At 41.2% G+C, this 21400-nt stretch overlaps 2 protein-coding genes across 2 annotated transcripts in view; both read left to right on the top strand.

Moving 5' to 3' along the window:
* Positions 1-4317, top strand: part of CUL5 (cullin 5) — a 31182-nt gene extending 26865 nt beyond the window's left edge. Inside the window, exon 19 of the mRNA XM_083855903.1 lies at positions 673-4317. Coding sequence (XP_083712029.1) covers positions 673-867 — 195 coding nt within the window. The 3' untranslated portion in view covers positions 868-4317. The remainder of the gene's footprint in view (positions 1-672) is intronic.
* Positions 4318-7778: 3461 nt separating this feature from the next.
* Positions 7779-21326, top strand: ACAT1 (acetyl-CoA acetyltransferase 1). The gene is made up of 12 exons (XM_083854312.1): positions 7779-7855; positions 9735-9782; positions 11701-11818; positions 12708-12803; positions 13927-14027; positions 15765-15908; positions 17692-17842; positions 18373-18468; positions 19136-19249; positions 19602-19666; positions 20313-20470; positions 20964-21326. Exons 1-12 carry the CDS (start codon positions 7796-7798, stop codon positions 21082-21084), a joined length of 1272 nt encoding a protein of 423 aa, XP_083710438.1. The 5' UTR covers positions 7779-7795; the 3' UTR covers positions 21085-21326.
* The last annotated feature ends 74 nt before the right edge of the window (positions 21327-21400 follow it).

Here is a 21400-nt window from a genome sequence, read left to right as displayed (position 1 = left end):
TCCTTAGAGAAGTTGAAAGGTGCATCTTAGCTGTACAAACTGCAGCTTCCTGCTCTGTGGGTGATAGTCCTTCAGTCAGCTACTCATGTCAAATCTTTTGAGCTGACAGTTTTAGAAAAGCCTGAATTTTTTTCTGGTGTCAGGGATCATTACCTCCAATGAAGTCTCAAAAATCCCATTTTACTTTCAAGTTTCAGTCAGGTTGGGTTGCTGGCCATGCACATTGTGAGTTGTTCCACCTGATGTAACATATGATGTGACCATTCTGGCTGCAGCAGGATTAATGCCTAGTTGTACTTAGGAAATGAGTGAGATAGATATTCACAAGGTATATCACAAGTCACCTAGGAAACTGCAACTTCTGCTCAGGGAGAGAGTGAACATTTGGTTTTAGTGAGTAATTCACACTCTAAATACAGGATTTAACTGCTTCTTTGACTGGAATCGTCTTGTATCTCTTAGACCTTGCAGTGCTTCATTCTTTTCCTTTATCAACTTTGTAAAAGCAGTTGTGTGTAGGCTAAAAATACAGCATATTTCTGATTTCTCAGGAAAAATGGATTTCCTTGCTGTCTTGCCCTTACCAGGAGCCTCCTATTAATGCTGTGTTCATTTTGTCACTTCACCCAGGCATTTAAAAATCATTTTTCTTTTCTTCTTGTCTCCTGCCAGGAGGCTATCATCCAAATAATGAAGATGAGGAAGAAAATTACTAATGCCCAGCTTCAGACTGAACTGGTAGAAATATTGAAAAACATGTTCTTGCCACAAAAGAAAATGATAAAAGAGCAAATCGAATGGCTTATAGAGCACAAATATATCAGAAGAGATGAGTCGGATATCAACACCTTTATATACATGGCGTAGTTGGAGGACTCTGCGGGATGCTGAGAACAGAAATGGAAGGGTGCTTGGACAGACAGCTGCAACAGTTTGTGCTGCAGAAGGACTTGTTTTGACTTTCGTTACATATTAAAATCCCTGCCTTACCTTACAGAGGACTATATTTTGCCAATCTCATTCAGCTAGCATGATGGCATTCCCTTCATGTTGCACACTTTTAACAGCATGCTGTTTTGTGGGAAACTTGCATTCATGAAGAGCCCATTGTGAACTTTTTAAAGTAGATTTTATTTACACCCATCAGGAAGAATACAGGTTTGGGTTTTTAGATGACCAGTACTTGCACAAGGAAAAAATATTCAAATATTCATGCACTGAGGAACTGCTATTAGTTTTGTTTTGGGTTTGTTTTTTGTTTTGTTTGGTTTTGGTTTTTGGGTTTGTTGTTTTGGGTTTTTTTTAATGCAATTAGGACTAGAAGTAGCACTTTCACTTTTGTGTTTTGGATCAACAGAGTAATGTACTGTCCATCTCTGATCCTTTTCATGTAATAACATTTGAGAGACACAAACACATGTGTCACAACTGAAACATATTTGTTACAGTTAAAACCCGTTGGCTAGCGCAGTGCTTCAATCTAGTAACTGGATTTTAATAATTGACACATTAAGTGACACAAAAGTAATTCCATGTCATCGGTGATATTTTTCCCTAAGCAAGAGATCATTGGTTTTAAATTGTTTCCTGTAAACAAGTGGATATGTTGTTACCTTATTTGGACGGGTGGTTTGCTACAATCCTTTTTGACAAGGTAAAAGTTTCTTGAATGATACTTCACTCTAAAAGCAGTTTTCATGGGTGGGTCTGCTATAGGAACAGAAATATTAAGTGTATTTCCATGTACATTTAATATTTATATTCCAAATATTTCATTATGACTGCATATATCAGGATGCATTAAAGAGTAATTTATGCACAACTCCCGCAGAAAGAGAGTAACACTTGAAGATCCCTGTACTATTTCCTCAGTGGTAACTTTTATATACATGCAAGGTTAATCCAATTGGACTAGTCAACATCTTTATATGAAAAACAAGCCCTCTGCTTTTTATTTTGTAACTGGTAGGATAGGAAATACACTTCCAATGAAAATGATAAAACGCTAAGGAAAAATACCTTGTTCAGTGTATGTAGAGAGAGTGCCAAACACACATCAGGAATCTCAACTTCTTAATGTTACCTCTTCCATTCTCAATCATCTGAAGTAGTCATTTGGCACTGTCCTATTCTCTGCTGTTCTGAAATGTCCCAGCATGTACTGGAGCGATCCCACGAGTCATAGGAGCAGTGCCTGTCTTAGGACAAAGGTAAGTTGCGCTTTATTCAGTTCTGTATGAATATTTCTTCTATAAATTACAAGTGTGTGAAGGTTTTTTTTAATTAACCAGTTGAACTACAACATCTAAAGGCCTCATCTTCTTTGATGATGAAATGGGGAAGAGGATACAATTAACTAGTCAAAAAAGAAAGCCTTCCAGTAAGTAAGAGGAGGAGTTTTACTTTCACATGGCTACAGTAAAGTATGCAGTAGGAGTGGTTTAAAAGCAAACCCTCCAAGAATGGCTGTTTGCACCCTTAAGCAGGCTGTGTGCTCTGTTACTAATGTAAATGCCAGTGTGACTGCCTGAGAACAGTGTGTACTTGGACATCTGTTTGAGTAAGAAATTTTTGGTAGTGAGGGTTTCATGACCAAGAGATGGAGAAATCAAGGCCTGGCCAATTACAATTGATTGAAATCCTACAGCTTGTGTTACATGCTTTTATTGATACTCAAAAGTAGATGCTGTTTAAAAATATTGCATCTTTTATGTTGGCCCTGTGGTGTTGCAAATCAGAATCAAAAGCAAGTGGTGCTCTGTGTAGTTAACCAATGAAACTATCTGAACAATAGAAAACAAAATTCTAATAAAAAACTTTGTGCTGCAAGACTTTCAGTCTTTGTAACTTAAAAGTAATAAATCCTTACTTGGGATAATTGGGGAGAACATGACAGTCTGAGCACACCCTTCAACATGAAAAATTCCAACCCTTAACCAGAGAAGAACAGGTGTGAAATGGTCACATGGAAAGAGCTGCCAAGGGGATAATGCTAATTTTGAAGCCATTGGTTTAGATTTGAGAGAGAAGTTCAAGAGACAGCATCTCAGATACAACTGTTTAGGAAGCTGGAATGTATGCAAAAAGGAAAAGGTTGCTAAAAGCTAAGGAGCTACATGTTCCCTCAACGAATAAATACAATACAACCTAATAGTTACCTATACATTTCTCAAAACTTGGGATGGAAATAGAATTGGTAATGTGCCTATGACATGGTAATTTTTTCTTTAAATATATACTAGAAATGGATGTCGGGTTTTTTATGAAATCTGAGACAGACACCAGCAAATTTGTTAAAGATGCAGAATCACGTTTAGCGTCCTTCATCAGGTCACTTCACCAATATGCACTTAAAACTAGTATCACCTGGGGCACAGGGAGATACCTGGGGCAAGCTGTTCTTTTGGGGAGGGTAGAGTTCAGATCTAAATGAAAACTATTCTTCACTTGCAATATGGCAACAACGCACTTTTAAGGCTGCAATTTTTAGCTATGAATAAATATATATGTCCAAAGACCTAGCTTAAGGAGGTGCTGCATCTGAAAAACACGTTGCCACACACACTGCCACGGTGAATAGCTAAGGAACGAAATCTGGTGTAGAAGGGGCGGGGGGGAAATCACTCTTAATGGGTTTAATTAAGAAATACTGTTAAATCTTTCTCTGTCCCAACAACTTGGTGAGAATCTCAGTTTCAATTCTGAAGTCTTCCATTTTCCTCTTTCCACAGTTGGTGTCCCTAGCTTCTACTTTTACTCATTTTTCTTTCATTTGTTACGATTGTAATGCAGTTACATTTCCAAATGACAGTGTGACTTTCTCATTTTCATCTTTTTAAAATTAATATAAATGTTCTGAATGTTCACATCTTGCATTTATCTGCCTTGGGATGCCATTGTCCTGTAAAGTGCAAATTTTAAAAATACAATTGGCAAAAAGATTTGATAGTTTTACAGAAAGATTTGCTATCTCAAACTGTTTTCTATTTTCATCTAAATGACTGGGATGCTATCTTTGTAATTCTTTAAGGTCATATTTGTGAAATAAACAATACATGAAAGCTTTCCTGTCATATACACTATATGTAGTCTGGAGTGTTGAGCGAACTCAAATTCCTGAGTTGTAATAACTATCTCCGTATGGTATTTACAATTTTGAATGTGTGCCACTACCAAGATAATAATGCTGTACAATTTTGAATGGTGGTAGTTTCTGTATGGCAGTCCAGCTGAACTATTTTGATGTACTGCTTAATTTTTGAATTTTATTTTTTAAGTTGTATAATTTATTTTCTTGCAAAATAAAAATGTAATTTAAAAGACTACTAATTTAGCGAGGTATTTTGGTGTCTTGCCCTACAAAATTTTAAAGTTTAATTCAGGTTCTCCTCCAAAAAATGCCTGTATGAAATTTGCCTGACTTCAAGTCATCTGTTATGATCAGGGTAACTCAAAAAACAAAAGTGGAGCCTTCCAATTCTTTTCTTGTTAAAAATTTTTTACATACCTAAGGTTATATGTAGAGCAATTTAGCCTTCCAAATTCTATTTGAAGATGAGCTGTGGGGTTTCAGTTTATCAAAGCCTGCCATGCCAAAAGTGGCTGGGAGTGCCTTAATTTATGGCTTTTAAAAAGAAGGTTATGGCTCTGTGCAACTTACTGGGATGAACTTGGATTGCTGAATATTTTGGTTGATTTGTCTCTGAAGTTATTTACAATGTGTGTCACTGGTTACTGGTCTTGCCACCGGGACCTTCATCTAGATGAACGTGGAGTAAGTGTGATGTGGGAACAGTCACTTGCCTGAAGGAGTGCTTTTAATGTAATGGCTTTTCTTCTCTGATTGTCCTTGCCTTTTAACGTGAATCTCTTTTTACATTTCAATTCCTTTTCTTTAAGTGCACCAGCTAACCATCAGTGTTTTGTGCTTTCTGGTACATGCAGAGTTTAGAACTACTGGTATGGAATAAACAGCCATTTTGGAGTGACTGCTCAGTACTGGTAATTGGTCAACTGGCAGTTCTGGCAGACAGTTTTGATGACAGGTTGCCATTATTTCCAAACTTTTTTCCCTCTCTTAGGGCAATATATAGACTTTCACAGTGGTTTTTCAGGAGTTGTTCTCTAGAGGCTAGTTATCTCAGGAGGTTCTTGGCTGAAACAACTCTGACCCTTGTAAATTGATCATGGTTTAGGTAGAATCAATGACCTAAATACAAAAGGCTAAACCTGGTTCACTCTTCTGATGAAGTGAGAATGTAGCTTTATTTTCTTCTTTGCTTTACCTGTTAACATAGGATTATAGAACTGTTTAGGCTGGAAAAGACCCTTGAGTCCAACCATTAACCCAGCACTGCCAAGTGCACCACTAAACCATGTCCCTGTGTGCCACATCTACACATTTTTAAACTAAGTCCAGGGATGGTGACTCACTCACTTCCCTGTTTCACTGCTTGACAACCCTTTCCATGAAAAAAGTTGTCTTAATATCCAATCAAAACCTTCCCTAGCACAGCTCGAGCCACTTTTTTGTTGGTAGAAGAGACCAACCCCACCACCCTTGGCTACAACCTCCTTTCAGGTAGAGTGATGACAACCCCTTGAGCCTACTTTTCTCCAGCTTAAACAACCCCAGCTCCCTCAGCTGCTCCTCACAGCACTTGTGTTCTCGATCCACTCCTCAGATATCTCAACACCTCTAGGTAGACATGGTGCCTGGCATCTGGTCCTCATTTATTTCAGTGATGAAGGTTCAGTATGGAAATTCAGTTGGATACTGTGCTTCAGCTCCTTCCTGCATGCAACCTGGAACACCTGTAAGAAGGAATGGCTGGAGGCATGAACACAGCTGCTGCTTCCCTCTGCAGATCCAGGGTATGTCCAAAGCAAATATCACCTGATGAGCAAAGGAAGAGCAGCACAGTGTGACTTTTTAATAGTCTGTGAGTGGACCAAAAATGAGTGAAATTAGTACATTATAGTCATTCTTGGTAAGAAGAGATGCTGAAAAAAATTAAAGAATGTTAGTCCCAGTGCATTAGCAGGTTATATTCCTGAAAAAGAGCTTTATATTGCAGGAGTAAAGGCAGAGTTAAATAACGGCTTTCTGGGTTTTGTTCTGCGTGTTTTCCTGAAAACATGTTTTCTGAGAAAACATTGTTTCTGAAAAATATCCTCATCCAACCTGGATGTTTTTGCTATATGGTACATTTATATTTTCAGTGTAAAACCTTCAGTTCTTCCTGAAACAATATTTTTCAGTTCCTATGTTATCTCTGGTTTGAACTTGAAAACTCTGTCTCTAAATCAAAGGTCTAGACTAGACCACCTTAGAAACATCAGCTTCTGAGAGTCAAGGAAGTGAAGGAGTACAAATGCTTCTCTCACCAGTGCCTGTCCCAATCAGCCTCTTGCTGCATGTCTGGAGAGTCTTTGGATATATATGGAAAGCGAGAAGTATTTTACTTTTGAGAGCAAAGTGAAATCCTCTCATGGGGAAATGAATGAGATGTAGAACAGAAAATTAATTGTAGTAGTTTTGACAAATGTTAGTGTTAGTTCTGCAACGTGAAGATCAAATAATTAAAAAAAAAAAAAAAAAAAGGCAGCAAATGGATGTTAATAAGTTGTTGAAATATTCTTGCTTCTAGGTGCTATATCCAGAACTTGGTTCTTACAATTTTTTCCAGCTTGTGGTACAAGAGATGCAAGTAAACGCTGCTTTATGTGACTGGTAGACATCAGCTCTGGGGAAAGCTTCCTTCAGTTGTCGGTTGCTGTAGCAGTGTGCTAACTCCTGCAGAGGTACAAAGCTTGAAACCGGGAAAGAGCCGGGTTTCTCCTGGCCCAGCTCTGTAAACACTGGAGAGACGAGGTGAAGAGAGGCCCTGACAGGCTGGCAAACAGCTCTGGAGTTTTAATGCTGCCTTGGCCGAGAAACCCAGGCTCAGAGACAGGAGTGTGAGGGGACAAAGCACAGCGCACAAAAGGCTGTGCAAGTGGGATGGGGACCCTGAGACTCAGCTGAGTTTGAGCGAAGGCCCGGACCGTTCTCGGCCAGGTTTGGATTCTGAGTTAACAGGGTTTATGGCACGGGAAGGGTTTAGGGGGAGTTAAGGTGCTGCCTCCTCTGAAAACAGCAGGCAGCTGCAGCACACGGACCCGCCAGGCACAGAGCGGCCCTGGCTCGGCCGCACCGGGCACGTCCATCCCGCCGGCCCTGCCGTGCCAGGGTGTTTCCACACGGGATTAATGCCCGCGGCTCGGGTCAGCTCAACCCGCAGCGTGCGGCGGGCGAGGCGCGGGCCGGGGGGGCGGAGCGGAGAGGACACACCCCGGGGCGGGTTCTTTTCCCGCACGGATATTCCACGCGGTCTCCATATGGAAGATCCCAGGGATTCTCCCAAGCTGCCCGCCCTGGGACCCTGAGCGGCCGCACCGCCGGCGAGAAGAGCTCTCCTGGCGCTGCGGAACCACAGAATCCCTTCGGCTGGAAAAGACTCCGGGATCACCGAGTCCAACCTGCGGCCGAACATCCCGATGTGTCTCCGCCCTTCCCTCAGACATTCATTCCCCTCACGCCTCAGGGGCTCCGGGCAGGGAGATCCCGCCCCTCGCCCGCCCCCGTGCCGGCCCCTCTGACGCCGCACCCGCCTTCCCCGCCAGCCAATGGCAGGGCCGGGCGCGGCACGGCCCTGGGCGGCGGGGCCAATGGCAGCGGGCGGTGGGCGGGGCGCCGGCAGCTATAGGCGGGGGCGGCGGCGGCGGTGAAGGTGACGGGGGCGCCGGCGGGAACATGGCGGCGGCGGCGGGGGCGATGCTGGGCGGGCGGCGGCCGGCGGCGGGGCTGCTGCGGGTGAGCTGACCCGGGCCCAGCCTTCCCTTCTCCTTCCCTGGCAACCCCAGCCCCGCCGCCGGGCCCGGAAAGGCTCGGCCAAGGTCACACCGCCCTGCGGCGGGGCGGCCGCGCCCCCTCCCCTCACCCCTGCGGAATCCCCGGCCGGGCGGGCGGGCTGAGGGAGCGGGTCCAGGCGGGGCGGGCGGTGAAGGATGAAGGGCGGCCTCTCCCGCCCCCGCAGCCCCACTGAGCCCGGCGGGACCTTTATCCGCGATCCTCAGTGTGGCTTTTTCCACTCTGAGCGCCGGGAGTGCCGCGGCAGCCACAGGAACGTCCCCGGCGGCGCAGGGCCGGCAGGCGGGTTGGATTCTTCTAATTAAAGCAGTGTAAAGATACAAAGTTGCCCCTGCCGGCGTTTCTCGCTGGACGGTGGGATGCTGCTGCCCACCGAGCCTGTGTACCCGGCAGCAGCGTATAATTGCCATAAGATGCCATTGCCCGGGGCGCCGCATCCCACACGGCTGCAGGGAGCTGTGCTGGGAAGGGAAGGAGGGCAGAGGGAGCGCATCCGCATTGCCATGTGCAAACCTGAAGGTTGCATTTTACCGGCTGTGGAAGTGGGGCCTTCCCTCCCTCCTTCCTTCCCTCCCTCCTTCCCTCCTTGGCGGCAGGTGTGAGCGCTCCTGGCAGACGCCAGCTGCACTTGGTAAACAATTGTCTGGTTTGTCCACTTTAAACTTCAGGCCTTGTGCTGTAAGGGTGTTTTTTGGTAGTATAGGTATTTATTTTATTAGGCGGGGAATTTTGATTGGCTTGCTTTAGCTCTGTTTTTTTTTACACTGACCCTTGAAAGCACTGCTGTTAAAGCCCTGTGAGGGACGTAATTATTTTTCAGGGAAAGTTCAGTTTGAAACTTCCTGCTGGGTGTGAAACCTGAGCTGGGGAGAAAAACAGACAAACAAAAATCCCCAACCCCTAAACAAAACAAAAATCAAACAACTAATTCAAAACAGTAAAAATAATTAGGCTTTTGTTTGTTGAAGGTTGGCAAATGAAGAGGAGAAACAGATGAAGTTTTCGTGTTGCACACACAGCCAGAAAGGCATTTTCTGATTTATAAAAATGATGGTGTTCTTTTGGTGTCCTTAAGCAGTTCTTTTTAATTAGTATTTGTTTAGCTCTAATTCAGTGGAGAATGGCCAGAAGTTTCCAGTGTGCTGAAATGGCTGATTTGTCAGAGGAAATCACTAAAGAAAGTGGTTTAATTCACTAAGGGAAAGATCATTCTGTTACTATATGAAACAATACTTAAAGGTGTAATTTTGTATCTTTGCACTACTTCATTAAATGAAGCTACTGACTGGTGAATTAGACTGCTCTAATTAGATAATCCCATTTTGTTTTATTATTCTCTTTTGGTGTGGCATTCTAAATTAATTATCTTCATTTTTATTTATGAAACACCAAGGGTGTTTTTGGTGCAAACTGCCTCTGTTTTCAAAGCAGTGGAGTTAATGATAGGAATGAATGAACCAAAGTCCAGGGAAGCAGACAGAGGGACTGGTAAACTTTTCCAAGATAATAACACCCCTCACCCCTGGCTTAGGCATATGCTATAGTTGTACGTAACAGACTCAAACAAAATGAATTTGGTGTTGTTTTTGAAGGAGTATTTGTTTATTTTTCAGAAAGCATTTTATCACAGATGTTATGGTGAGACTGTACTAGACTACACTTCCTTTAAAAGGCATGTTATGATTTTTTTCATATTTTTCAGTGTTTCTTAGATATTAATTTTTGAAATAATGACCTCACGAAAATGTGAAAATAGGTATGTTACATAATGAAACATTTTGGCTTTCTCGATATGAGATTCTGAGGAGTTTCTTATTTTCAGGCTCTGAAGTGTACAAGCCGTGGCTATGCCTCACAACGTACTTTAAATGTAAGTATAAGGCATCATCTGACTAATTAATTGCTGTTTAGATTTGTTTGTTAATCATTGACATTTTAAAGGAAATAATCACAAAAAAACTGCCTTAAAGACGTCACTTGTGCCCAAGCCACATTTTACTGCAAAATCTGAAATAAAAGTCAGATTGCCATTTTTATTTAGATTTGCTAAGTGTGGGACAAAATTAGAAGTGTGTCAGCTGATGTAAGCTTCATGTAGCTATCAACCCAGAATAGGAAAAGATAGCTGATATCAACTGATCCCTTTGAAATGATTTGTGTTATCCTGCAACTTGCTGTTACAACATAAAAGATGAGGACAGGTATGTTACTAACAGTGAAGTCAATCCTGATGAAGGGGTTACAGTAATAGACAGCCCTTCTTAGTTTTAAACAAGTATCATTTGTCTTTATTTTTTTCCTAGTGTTTCCTTTCTTTTTCCTGTCTAAATTAAAAATAAAAAAAAAAAAAAAAAAAAAAAAAAAAAAAAAAAAAAAAACAACCAGAAAACAAGCCTCATGACCAAGTCCTGTAAAGCTTTGTGGTTAATTTTCCCTCAAACCAGTACAGCTGGAATGCCAGATTATCATTGCTGCTCTCACAGGGTTATCAGGTGCAGTGTGGATGTAGCACTAAAGCTAAGAGGCAAAATAAGAACAAATGGTTTTTGCTACTAGCATAGGGCTGAGTGTCATACCATGTCTTAAACTGCTGCTTACACATTCTGTTGGCATCTGGGCTTTTGAATACATCCAGGGGTGGAGACTTCACAACCACTCCTGATGATTTTCTTGTTCATGTAAATGGTTTTTAGGATTAGTTGTTTCGTCACCTTTCTGGGGATTTAGGTGGGTCTGACTGACCTGTAGTTCCCTGGGTCCTCTTTCTTACCCTCCTTGAGGAGTGGCTTTTCTCCAGTCCTTGGGCACTACTCATCATTGCTGTGACCATTCCAGCATTATTGAAAGTGGACTTCAAAAGTCACCTGCCGGCTCCCACAGAAGTCATGGGGGCATCTGATCAGGACCCATTGTGTATGTCTAGTTTGCCCTGACTTGTTTCCTCTTCCACCAAGGATGCATCTGCCTTGCTCCACCCTTTCCCCAGTCTCTGGGGCCTGAGATTCCTGAAGACTGAGGCAAAGAAGGCATTCAGTGCTTCAGCCTTGTCCTTTATCATCATGTCCCCTGCCCAAATCAGCAGCAGGCCCATATCTTCCTTGCTTCTTAGGTGCTCATGGAAGCCCTTCCTATTGCCTTTGACACCCCTTGCCACATTCAGTTCTTGGCTTTCATAACCTCATCCCTGCATGTTCAGACTGTGTGCCAGGTTCTCTGTCCCCATTTCCATCTCCTCTATGATTCATTTTTGTGTGTGAGTTTTGGTGTCCGTCCTGGCATTTCTGCCCAACTTACTTACTGCTTGTTGGAATGGATTGCTCTGGAGCTCAGAGGGGGTCATCCTTGAACATCAGCCAGCTTTCTTTGATGCCCCTTTGCTCCAGGATGTTCAAGATTCTTGCAAACATCATCAATTCCAAGGCTGAGCTCAGTGCACTCCACCTGTTCTGTCCCATAAAGCTCAAGGCCTCTCTTCTCCCCGCCTTGCCTTGTCTCCTTGACCTGTCCTTCCTGGAGGGCCCTTATCCCTGCATGGCAGCATTCCAGCCATGGGAGCCATCTCACCACAGCTCTGTGATCCTAAAGTTGTGTGCTGCAGCCGCACACCCATCTCCTTATGTTTACTCTCCATGCATCAATAAAGATTTTAGTGCTCTGAAACACGTGCAGGGTGAAAGAGAAGCTGTGACATCAACAAAGCAATAAGAAGTAAATACATTTAAAAATACTGGTATGTGTGTGCAGTTGTGAGAGAGATTGTGACTTGTACTCTGTTCTTCTGCCCTTAGGAGGTGGTGATAGCAAGTGCTGTAAGGACACCTATTGGATCTTTCCAAGGATCTCTTGCATCACTTCCAGCCACTAAACTTGGTTCCATTGCAATTAAGGGAGCAATTGACAGAGCAGGTATGTATACACTTTTTTTTTTTTTTTTCCTGTGACAAAGAAAACCTCTAGTGGCTCAGTGTCTTTTCAATGGCTTGGTAATGAAAAAAACCTGCAATGTCCTGGATTTTTTGCTCCTGTGGCATTTTTAAGTCTATCCACAAAAGTAATTTAAATGAAATTGACTGTCAGGCTTTTGTTCAATCTGTATTAAGTGCTGCTTCTAGGAGCAGAATGTAACCTAGGGGTATCTGTGCTAGTCCAAATGTGATTGAATATGGTAGTTGCTTTTTTGGGATGGGTTTTTATGATGTGTAAGCTGATGCAAAGGCTCCTTGTCGCAGAGACCAGTGGCCTTTCCTTTCCCTGCACATTTTTTATGTGGGCACATGTACTTGAAGGACAGCCTTGTCAGCCTTTTGATGGATCCAATCTAGCAAAAGAAGTTTTTTTAGGGGAGAGGAGGGTTAATAAATACTACAGGAACTTGGACATGAGGGCTGATGCAAGAGATGCAGCAGGAGAGCAGACCTCTTCTCTCTGGTGGCAGCTTGCTGTGGCCTTGACTTGCCCTTGCTAAACATACAAAACTGTCTTTAGACATAATTCTAGCACTAAAAAAGTTTTGTGCATTTAACTATCCATGAAAATTGAGCTTCTCAGTGAGATTAGTGAGACTTGGAAATGTTGACTTCAGTGAAATAACTGCAGCTTGTTCTGCAGGGTGACAGGGGATTTATCTTCTGGGAGTGGTCAGCAGTTCAGGGTAGAGATCTGGAATGCACCCACAGGGGCCTGGGTTCTGTTTGCATGTGGGTTGGATGTGGCAAGTTTCATTAGTCTTTGATAGAAAACTTCAATGGGAACCTTTGTCAAAAAGATCCTGGATCAAAACAATTTTGTTTTGTAGGAATCCCTGCAGAAGAAGTGAAAGAGGCCTATATGGGCAATGTCCTGCAGGCTGGACAAGGACAGGCTCCAGCAAGACAAGCAGTCTTGGGTGCAGGTACTCCTTCTCTTGACACTGGGGTTGAAGGTTTTCTGTCTTGATGTAGCTGGAATCTGTTGGTGTGTGAGTTAAAGCAGAGTGGTGGGCAGCCCTTTGTCAGGACAGTCCCTGGATGCATTTTTCCCTGTGGTGGGTGAAGGGTGTGTGTTGCACTCCTGCAAGTGAGATGTTACTGCCTACAGTGTTTGCAGAACCTGGAGAGGACAGTACTGGAGACCAGGCTGGTAATTCCACAGTATTTTACATTAATGATGGATTCTGCTCTGAATCTTTCACAAAACAGACTTTTTTTTTCTTCAATATATCATTATTCTGAATTCTTACTGTATAAGGAGTCAGTGAGTTTCCTTCAGCTCTTGAGTATGTACAAGTCATCTTCTGTGGAGTCTGGAGCTGACACTGGAAGGATTCACTGTATAATGTTAGCTGTAACATGGAAGTTATTGAAGTGCAGAAATTATTTTCTTCTCCCTTTTTCTGTGGGGGTGGGAGTCCACACCTTAGCATGTTTCTAGGAAAGTCTGTAGGTCAGGGAAGAACTGTGTACTTTTTTGGATCTCTTCCTGTACGTTTTTGAAGGAGAAGGAACTACTTCCATGTTAGGCAAAGTGATAAATATGGCTCTTTTCTTTCACAGAATTATATAGTGTTTAGAGGGGGAAGGGACCTTAAAGATCTTGTTCCAACTCCCCTGCTGTGGGCAAGGACACCTTCCATTAGACCAGGGGGCTTAGAGCCCTGTCCAGCCTTGCCTGGGGTCTGTCTTGTTACCAGGTGCTAAATTCTGCAGCTTTTTCAGCCTTGGATGCTGCTTAGAGGCAGGGATCAGGGTTTTGGGAACAGGAACATTTCTGGAGTCCCTTCCTTGATCTTCTATTTCCTTGCCTTCCTTCTTATCACAAGTCAGTTGTTGGAAGGGGAGAAGCAGCAAGGGTCTCCAAGAAGGATGGTAGCTATGGATAAGTGTAGATAAATTGCCCTGGCAGGCTAAATAATGCAAGCTGAACATCCTGAGCTTAGATAAGAAGATGTGTGCCATGTGAAATGTTGCTGAAACACCACTAAAATACTGAAGTCTACCCTTCAAATAACAGCTGTACAAACAACTTCTTTGACTCAGGTCTGCCAATTGCCACTCCTTCCACAACTGTCAATAAAGTCTGTGCTTCAGGAATGAAATCAATCATGATGGCAGCACAAAGCCTGATGTGTGGGAGTCAGGTATGTGGATTTCATGCTATTCTATGGAAAAAACCACACAATTAGTGTTGTAGATCCTGTCCTACCAATGACTCTGCTCTTTGATTTGGAATTGTGTTTTGGCTTGGGATAATAAAGCTAGTTATCAAGGGTTTGTGTTTTTTGTAAAACCATAATTTTACAGTCATTTAAGTATGTTTGAGTTCAAAACAGAAAAGAAAGTAAATACTATAGTTGGAAAATTCAGATATGCTTTTAGAGCTGAGAAAACAAGTTGGACTTTTGGGGTTATTTACATAATCTCTCTACTGCACTACCCCCACCCCACCTACCAGTCCAGGCTCCAAAATATAATTAGGGGAATTTTCAAGCTTTCAGTTTTGAAAAAGTGAAGAAATTTTTATAGACTTTTTATAGACTTTGGTGACTTGAATTTCAGACAGCGTTAACATTTCAATGAGTTAAGTACACATATTCAAGTAATGTTGTTTCCAAGTACACTAAAGATCTTTCAGGCTTTTTTATTGTTTTAGAAGAAGTGGAATTTATTGTTGCTGAAGAAGCTTTTTCATTAAAGAGCTTGATGAAAGAGAATTGCTCATCTCTGTCAACTTTCTTACAAGATTTTCTATACAATGGGAGAAATTCTGTCACTTGATGGGAGGACAGGAGAATACATCATTTTCAGTAAGCCATTAAATGCTGTGCAGCAAAGAATGTGGGAGAAGTGTGAATGTGAAGAAAGACATTTCAGTTTTGTTTTTAATTCCACATGCAAAGCATTTTGGTAGCATCTCTGGTTCTCTAAAGTGAAAATATCATCAGTTCAATTATATTTTTTTTTTTACTTTAAAAGTAAGTGGCTAATAAGTGAGGAATGCTTTTGTGTGTGTGTGTTCAGAACAAAAGTAAAGTATTTAAGTTTTGATGTCCCTTCTGTGGAAATCACAGTGTAACTGGAGTTAAGCAACTGCTTTATTGCTTTGGCCTTGCTATGCAGAGAACAGCACTTTGTCTGGGGCCTGCTGCAGTTGATGGAAATCTTGTCACCAGACTTTGAACCAGGCCCAGCATGTCTTTGTAAACAGCTACATTTGGATTTAGTCATTTATATCCAATGACTTCATGAGAGTGGTTGTGCCTTTGGTTGGTTTGACAGATGTAGGCCATGAGCTCTGAATAGAAGTGAGTTTTCAGCTGAATTAATCATACAAGCTGTGCTGCCAGTCTCAGCAAAAGCAGAGACTCAGCCAGTTATTAGTCTCTTAGAGCTATAAATCATGACGTGGGGGGGTTGGTATTGGTTTGTTTTTCCTGGCTGTGAAGTATCTGTGGTGTGACAGTCAGTGATGGTTCCCAGTGGCTTGAGTCAGTGTACACCATTATATAAACAATTGTATTGGCTCTCTCTCCAGGTCTTCCACTTCATGGAATTGAAATGACTCTTGTTCCTCTGATCTGCTGCTGCCTCCAATTCTCCACTGCCTTTCCAATTTATCTGTCTTTTCAGTAGTTCTTTCTCCAGTCTTCTTTCTTTCCCTTATTTCTTCATGTCATGTTTCTGCCGGGTGGATTAACTATCTTCAGTTGTTCCTGTTATTTGCTTTCTAAATGCTTAAAGGTTTGGGTTTTTTTTTCCTCAAGACTCCTAAGAAATATGAAGTGTCCATGCTTAAAGTTTTACTGATATTGTTCCTACAAGAAGTCATGGAGAACACAGTGCATGATTATTAATTTTTTCTTGTTTCCTTTGGGCAGGATGTCATGGTTGCTGGCGGAATGGAGAGCATGTCTAATGTTCCCTACACAATGAGCAGAGGGGCAACACCTTATGGAGGAGTAAAGCTGGAAGACCTGATAGTAAAAGATGGGCTGACAGATGTTTACAACCATATCCATATGGTAAATATTCCTGCACAGTGCTCAAGCATCTACCATAGATAGACCTGATGCAGATCTGAAGAGCTTGCTTATAGTTGTTACAAAACTGCTTCATCTAGCAAGCCTGGACAGGAGGAGGAAAAAGTCTTCCATTTCCAGGTTTCCTGCAGTAGCTGAAATGGAGGGACTGGACAGAAGACCAGCATAGCCCAGCAGTTTATGTGTTAGTAATTAACCTGTCCCTGCAGTCTGAATAGCCTGAAGCAAGCATTAAGAGAAAAATTAATTCTGCTACTGATGGGTTGCTGTTGCTCCATCTGAGGGAGGGAAGAATCAAGTTGCTTGGTGTCCTTGAGGATACCTGCTCTGTAGGATCCAGCAGGCTCGTGTTTTTCCCTCCCCCAGAGTACATATCTCATATCTCCTGTGGGAAGGTTTGAGTCAGCTGGTGTGCTTACTCATCAGCAGGGGTTACCCTGCTTAAATTGGACAAACAAGGGCAAACTTAGGATGGGTTTGGAAAACAACTGATGCAAAGATAGTCAAGAACAGTCACCAGGGAAGAAAAGTTTGAAAAGAGAATCACTTCTTTCAGCTTGTGAATATTTCTGATCTTTACTAGTGGGAATTCACAGCTGTAGGGCATTATTGATTGCTGTTCTTGGTGGGATACAGGAAAACATGTCTTGAAGAATGTTTACTGTGATCCATAGATTTGATAGACTTCCCTTGTGTATGATTTATTCTTTTTGCACTTAATGCTTGGGCTATGTGGGAATGTTGAAATTCATTCCCACATTTTAGCTAAAATGGATTTTGAATGTGAGGATTTTATAGGAATCCAAAGGGTGGCTTTGATAGTTCCCTCCTGTGAGAGCAGTTGGTTATAATAAACAAAGTTTTAATAGATTGGGACAGTATGTTGGAACCTTTTCTGTCTTACAGCAGATGTAGGTTGTTTGGAAAGCCTTAACAGTCTGTGAGGATGTACAAGAAAGTCCATAGGATGGCTTTAGGAACTTACTCTGGTCTGTGCTTTGGCAGTAGCCTAAGCTGCTGGTGCTTTGAGGTTTGAAGAACTGGAGGGACACAATACTAAAGGGTTTTGTGTTGATTCATTGAGTTTTCTAATGAAACAAGGAGTGGAACAAAACCTGTTCAAGGCCAAATCTTTCCAGTTAACTAAATGAATCTCTTCTTTTGTCACTAGATACTTAGTGTTGATAATGAATTGTGAGTGTATAATTACAATCATGATTTGCCTATATATAAAATGTTTTGGTTTTTTCATTCTAATTATTTCATTCCAGTTATTATAAAAAAGGGATACATACTTTTATTTCTACAGTTCTTAGAGATTCTGAAGGCTAAGTTAGCCCTGTGTGTTGACTTGTTCTTGTAGCTTTTGGAACAGGCAAGGTAATAATGGAATGAAAACACTAGGAAAAAGATGTGAACGTGTGGTTCTGTAGCTGAACAATGATCTTCAGTCTCTGAAGATGTCAGCCCTAAGCACTTTAAAACTTACTTTTGCATGCAGTTTTTTAATTGGAGAAAAAATAAAGCCTTGTAAGCAAAGTTCCTTTGTGACTTTGATCATCTGGATCCAGAAAACATTTGGTAAATCTGATGATTATATTTAAAAAACAAAGATTACTATTTGCTCATGACTGTGTAAATCAGAAATAGACACCAAGTATTGGTCACATTCAGTTCTGGAAATCTCTGGTTGAGGTTTTTCCAGTTGTAGTTTTGCTTTGCATCTTCAGGAATACCAAACTTAACAGGCCTGGTTTTCTCCAAGGGCAACTGTGCTGAGAACACTGCAAAGAAGTTCACTATTTCCAGAGAGGAGCAAGACAAGTATGCCATAGGCTCTTATACCAGGAGCAAAACAGCCTGGGACTCAGGAGTACTGAAAAATGAAATAGTTCCTGTCACTATTTCAAAAAAAGGTATTGTGGAAAGATGTGATGAGATGAACTGTGTTTCTCATAGAAAGCTGTAACATTGTCTATGTTTAGTGCAAATTGTGTTTAAACATTCAAATCTCAGGAACATTAATTTTGATCACTTAAGAATTTTCTGTTAGGCAGACTTTCTGGTGAACAGCAGTCAGTGACCTGTCCCTCTGGTTTTTGTTTTTCAATTTTTCTTTAATGTTACACACCATATCTTCTTTTTCATCCAAGTGAAAGGTTAGCTATTGAATTTAGTTATGGCTTAAGGACATCTCTTTGTATCTATTTGTTTTAATTTACATTAAAGATACGCTCTTTGTCCTTTTTGTTCAGCCACTGGGAAGTATAAATGAATTTGCTGTTAATAAATATGATTAAGGAGTAACTTTTTTTCAGTTTATGTAAGCATATTTCTTGATGTGCATTTTACATGCATTTGCACTTTTTTACTAAAGTAAGTTATTTATATAAGGCAGTATTTAGTCAACTGTTCTACAGAATACTAAACCAAATCTGAATTTCAGGGAAGCCAGATACAGAAGTGAAAGAAGATGAAGAATACAAACGTGTCGATTTCAGTAAAGTTCCAAAGCTGAAAGCTGTTTTCCAAAAAGAAAATGGTAAGTATCGTTAAAAGAACTGCTTAATTGTCTGCCAAGTGCAAGGATGCTCTGTCAAGGTGGGGAGTACTGTTCACAAGAGTCAGTGAACAACAGTCCCTTGATTTTAAAATGTCTGCTGAGATAAAGGAACATGCTGCACAACAGCATGAACTGGCTTGGATTACAAAGTGGTCCAAAAACCTTAAAAGAGTGGAACACGTCTGTTTGGGACAGTTACCTTAAAAAGAGTGACAGGGTTTCAGTTTTGCTGCTGGCTTAGTCTCTGCCAAGTGTAAACTCTTGTTGCTGTGGAGCTGGAGTGGCTTTACAGTGTTGCCATTGCTTCCTGAATCTGTAATTGATAAACCTTCCTAACTAAACTAACTAACTAACTCAAAGCTGCCCCTCATTCACAACCCTTCCTGAGCTGGAATTCTGTGAGGATGCCAGCAGTGCAGCTGCCATGGAAGGCATCATCTAAACTGGCACTGGGGTAAGGATACAAATACCCGTGGCTGCATTTATTTCCTCAAATAGATATCAAAAAAACAACTCAGTGCAACGGGTGTCACCAAATGAATGAGACTTCATGTTCCATGAACTCAGGAAAAACCAATCAAGATATATGGGAGTTGTTTTGCATAACACTTTCACCTCTGTCTATGGAATGTTTTACCTTTTCTAGGAACAGTTACAGCTGCTAATGCCAGTACTCTGAATGATGGAGCAGCTGCTTTGGTGCTGATGACTACAGAGGCAGCCAAGAGACTGAAAGTCAAACCTTTGGCACGGATAGTAGGTATGATCTTTCTTACCTCTAGGAAGTCCTGGAAAATACTCCCAGACTGGGATACCTGTTTGGCTGGTTACCTGACATGCCTGCATCTTCCCAGTACAGTCCTTGAAATTTCAGGTGTTGTACCAGCAGACTTTTGACCATAAACAGAATTTTCTATATATAATAATAAAAATCTGAAAATATTATTGTATGGCTTACTTGGGGCACTACATTTTAGATGTATCTATTTCATATACCATGGTATTCAGACTTTTTCTATCTTGGTGGTGTTTGCTGCTTGCATGAAAGAAAATCATGTATGGTAAAAACACAAGGTCTTCCAACACCTTTTCTGATTTTTTTCTTTTTTCAGCTTTTGCAGATGCTGCTGTCGATCCTATTGACTTTCCAATTGCACCTGCATATGCTGTTCCCAAGGTAAGAATAAAACTGAGTGGATTTGGGAATAAAAGAAAAACTCGCCTAGCATTCCACTGTTGGTTCATCCCCTCTCAGTGGGTCTTCTTGAATTAGGATTGAAACTATAATGATGTCATAGATACAAAGAACAGATGTTTCACAGAGGACCAATGCTAGAATGAAGATCTTCAGACTTAACAAAATTCTCATACCTGTTTTGAAAGAAAATATTGTTCTATGCTGCTTTTAGCAACTTTGGACATGTTTACACCTTTGAAGTTTTGCAGCTTGTTATGGCCGAAAGGCAAAATAAGTGTGGTTATACAAGAATAGTCTTGTTCTAAAAGGAACTGAAGAGAAGTGTGAGGTGTGAGGCAGGACTGTGTCAGTTTAAATGGACTCACTGTAGCAGCAGTCTTAGTGTTGTGTGATGGAAATGCATCCTTGGCAGGGGCTGCTCTCCATTCCTTCTTTGGTAAAAACTCAAGTTTGTGGTTCAGTCCCTCAGTTTTGCATTTTTCCATCTGGCAAAGAGGTTCCTAAATGTGAATTTGTGAATTCAGAGTATGGGCAGCCTGAGTCACTGGCTTCAAAATAGACCTATTATTTCTATAATTAGTTTCCTAATTTTTTCATAGTAGTAATTATTTTGTATTATTTCTAGATTCTAAGTGAGACAGGCCTGAAAAAAGAAGATATTACAATGTGGGAAATCAACGAAGCATTCAGTGTTGTGGTGCTGGCCAATATTAAAATGCTGGGCATTGATCCACAGAAAGTAAATATTAATGGAGGTGCTGTCTCTCTTGGACATCCAATAGGGTAAGCAAAATAAGCTCTGGGTTTTGCTCTGCACAGAGGCATTGTCTTGTAGGTAAACAAGTTTTAAGCAAATAAGACTGTGTTTGAATTTAATCTTTACAGCTGATGTGGCTGTGAGATTTGTTCCCTTCTTTGAAAGAGCTTTGCTGCATGTAGAGGTACTCTGTAGTACACAGGCTGACATAGAGGTCATTTCTTTTTTCCAAAGACACTTTAGCTATACATACACAAACAAAACTCCATGTTTAAGAACCTTTGTGTTTATTCCTCTCTAGCTCCAGTACTTAATCTGTATTGCTCGGAGCTGCAGAGAAAAGGATTGTTTCAGGTTTTTTTGTTGGTACTGTATTCTGCCAACTGCCCCAGGGCAGAATGGGGCAGAATACAGTACCAACAAAAAAATTAAGAATTGCCTTTCAAATCAAGGTTTTCCTTCAAACTAAGCTATGGGTTTTTTTGTTTGTTTGTTTTTGTTTTTTTTTTTTATATCTAGAATGTCTGGAGCAAGAATTGTCGTTCACATGGCCCATGCTTTGAAACCAGGACAATATGGTCTTGCAGGAATCTGCAATGGAGGAGGAGGTGCTTCTGCAATACTGATACAGAAGCTGTAGCCCAAGTAATGTCAGAAACACAGCCTTTAATGCTCTCTGATCAAGATTATACGTGGTAGCTGTTACATCTTATTTATCAATTCTGTAACTGCTATTCTAAAATTTCCTAAAGCATCAATGATTACAGATCCAGGCATCTGGCCTTTTATTGCTTTATCAGTGTAAGTTTTTATACAGTATAAATAAACCATGTCAAATTTTAATTTTGGCTTGAAACCTGACAATAAAGAATGTTAACTATGGCTCCCTCTGTCACTGACATATCATTTCTTAAAGGCTCTTGAAAAGGAATTCTCTTGCTAACTCACAGAGTGCT

This window comes from Zosterops lateralis (genome assembly GCF_965231275.1).
Source record: "Zosterops lateralis genome assembly, chromosome: 2".
Taxonomy (NCBI): Eukaryota; Metazoa; Chordata; class Aves; order Passeriformes; family Zosteropidae; genus Zosterops; species Zosterops lateralis.
Note: the sequence above shows the minus strand (reverse complement) of the source record. Positions and strands in the feature narration are given on the sequence as shown.

What these genes read in the sequence shown, in the direction of transcription:
- ACAT1 (XM_083854312.1), top strand. Translation starts at nt 7,796, where the DNA reads ATGGCGGCGGCGGCGGGGGCGATGCTGGGCGGGCGGCGGCCGGCGGCG. An exon ending in GCCTGATGTGTGGGAGTCAG is followed by an intron (nt 14,028 to 15,764) that starts GTATGTGGATTT and finishes TCCTTTGGGCAG; the next exon opens with GATGTCATGGTTGCTGGCGG. An exon ending in TTTACAACCATATCCATATG is followed by an intron (nt 15,909 to 17,691) that starts GTAAATATTCCT and finishes GTTTTCTCCAAG; the next exon opens with GGCAACTGTGCTGAGAACAC.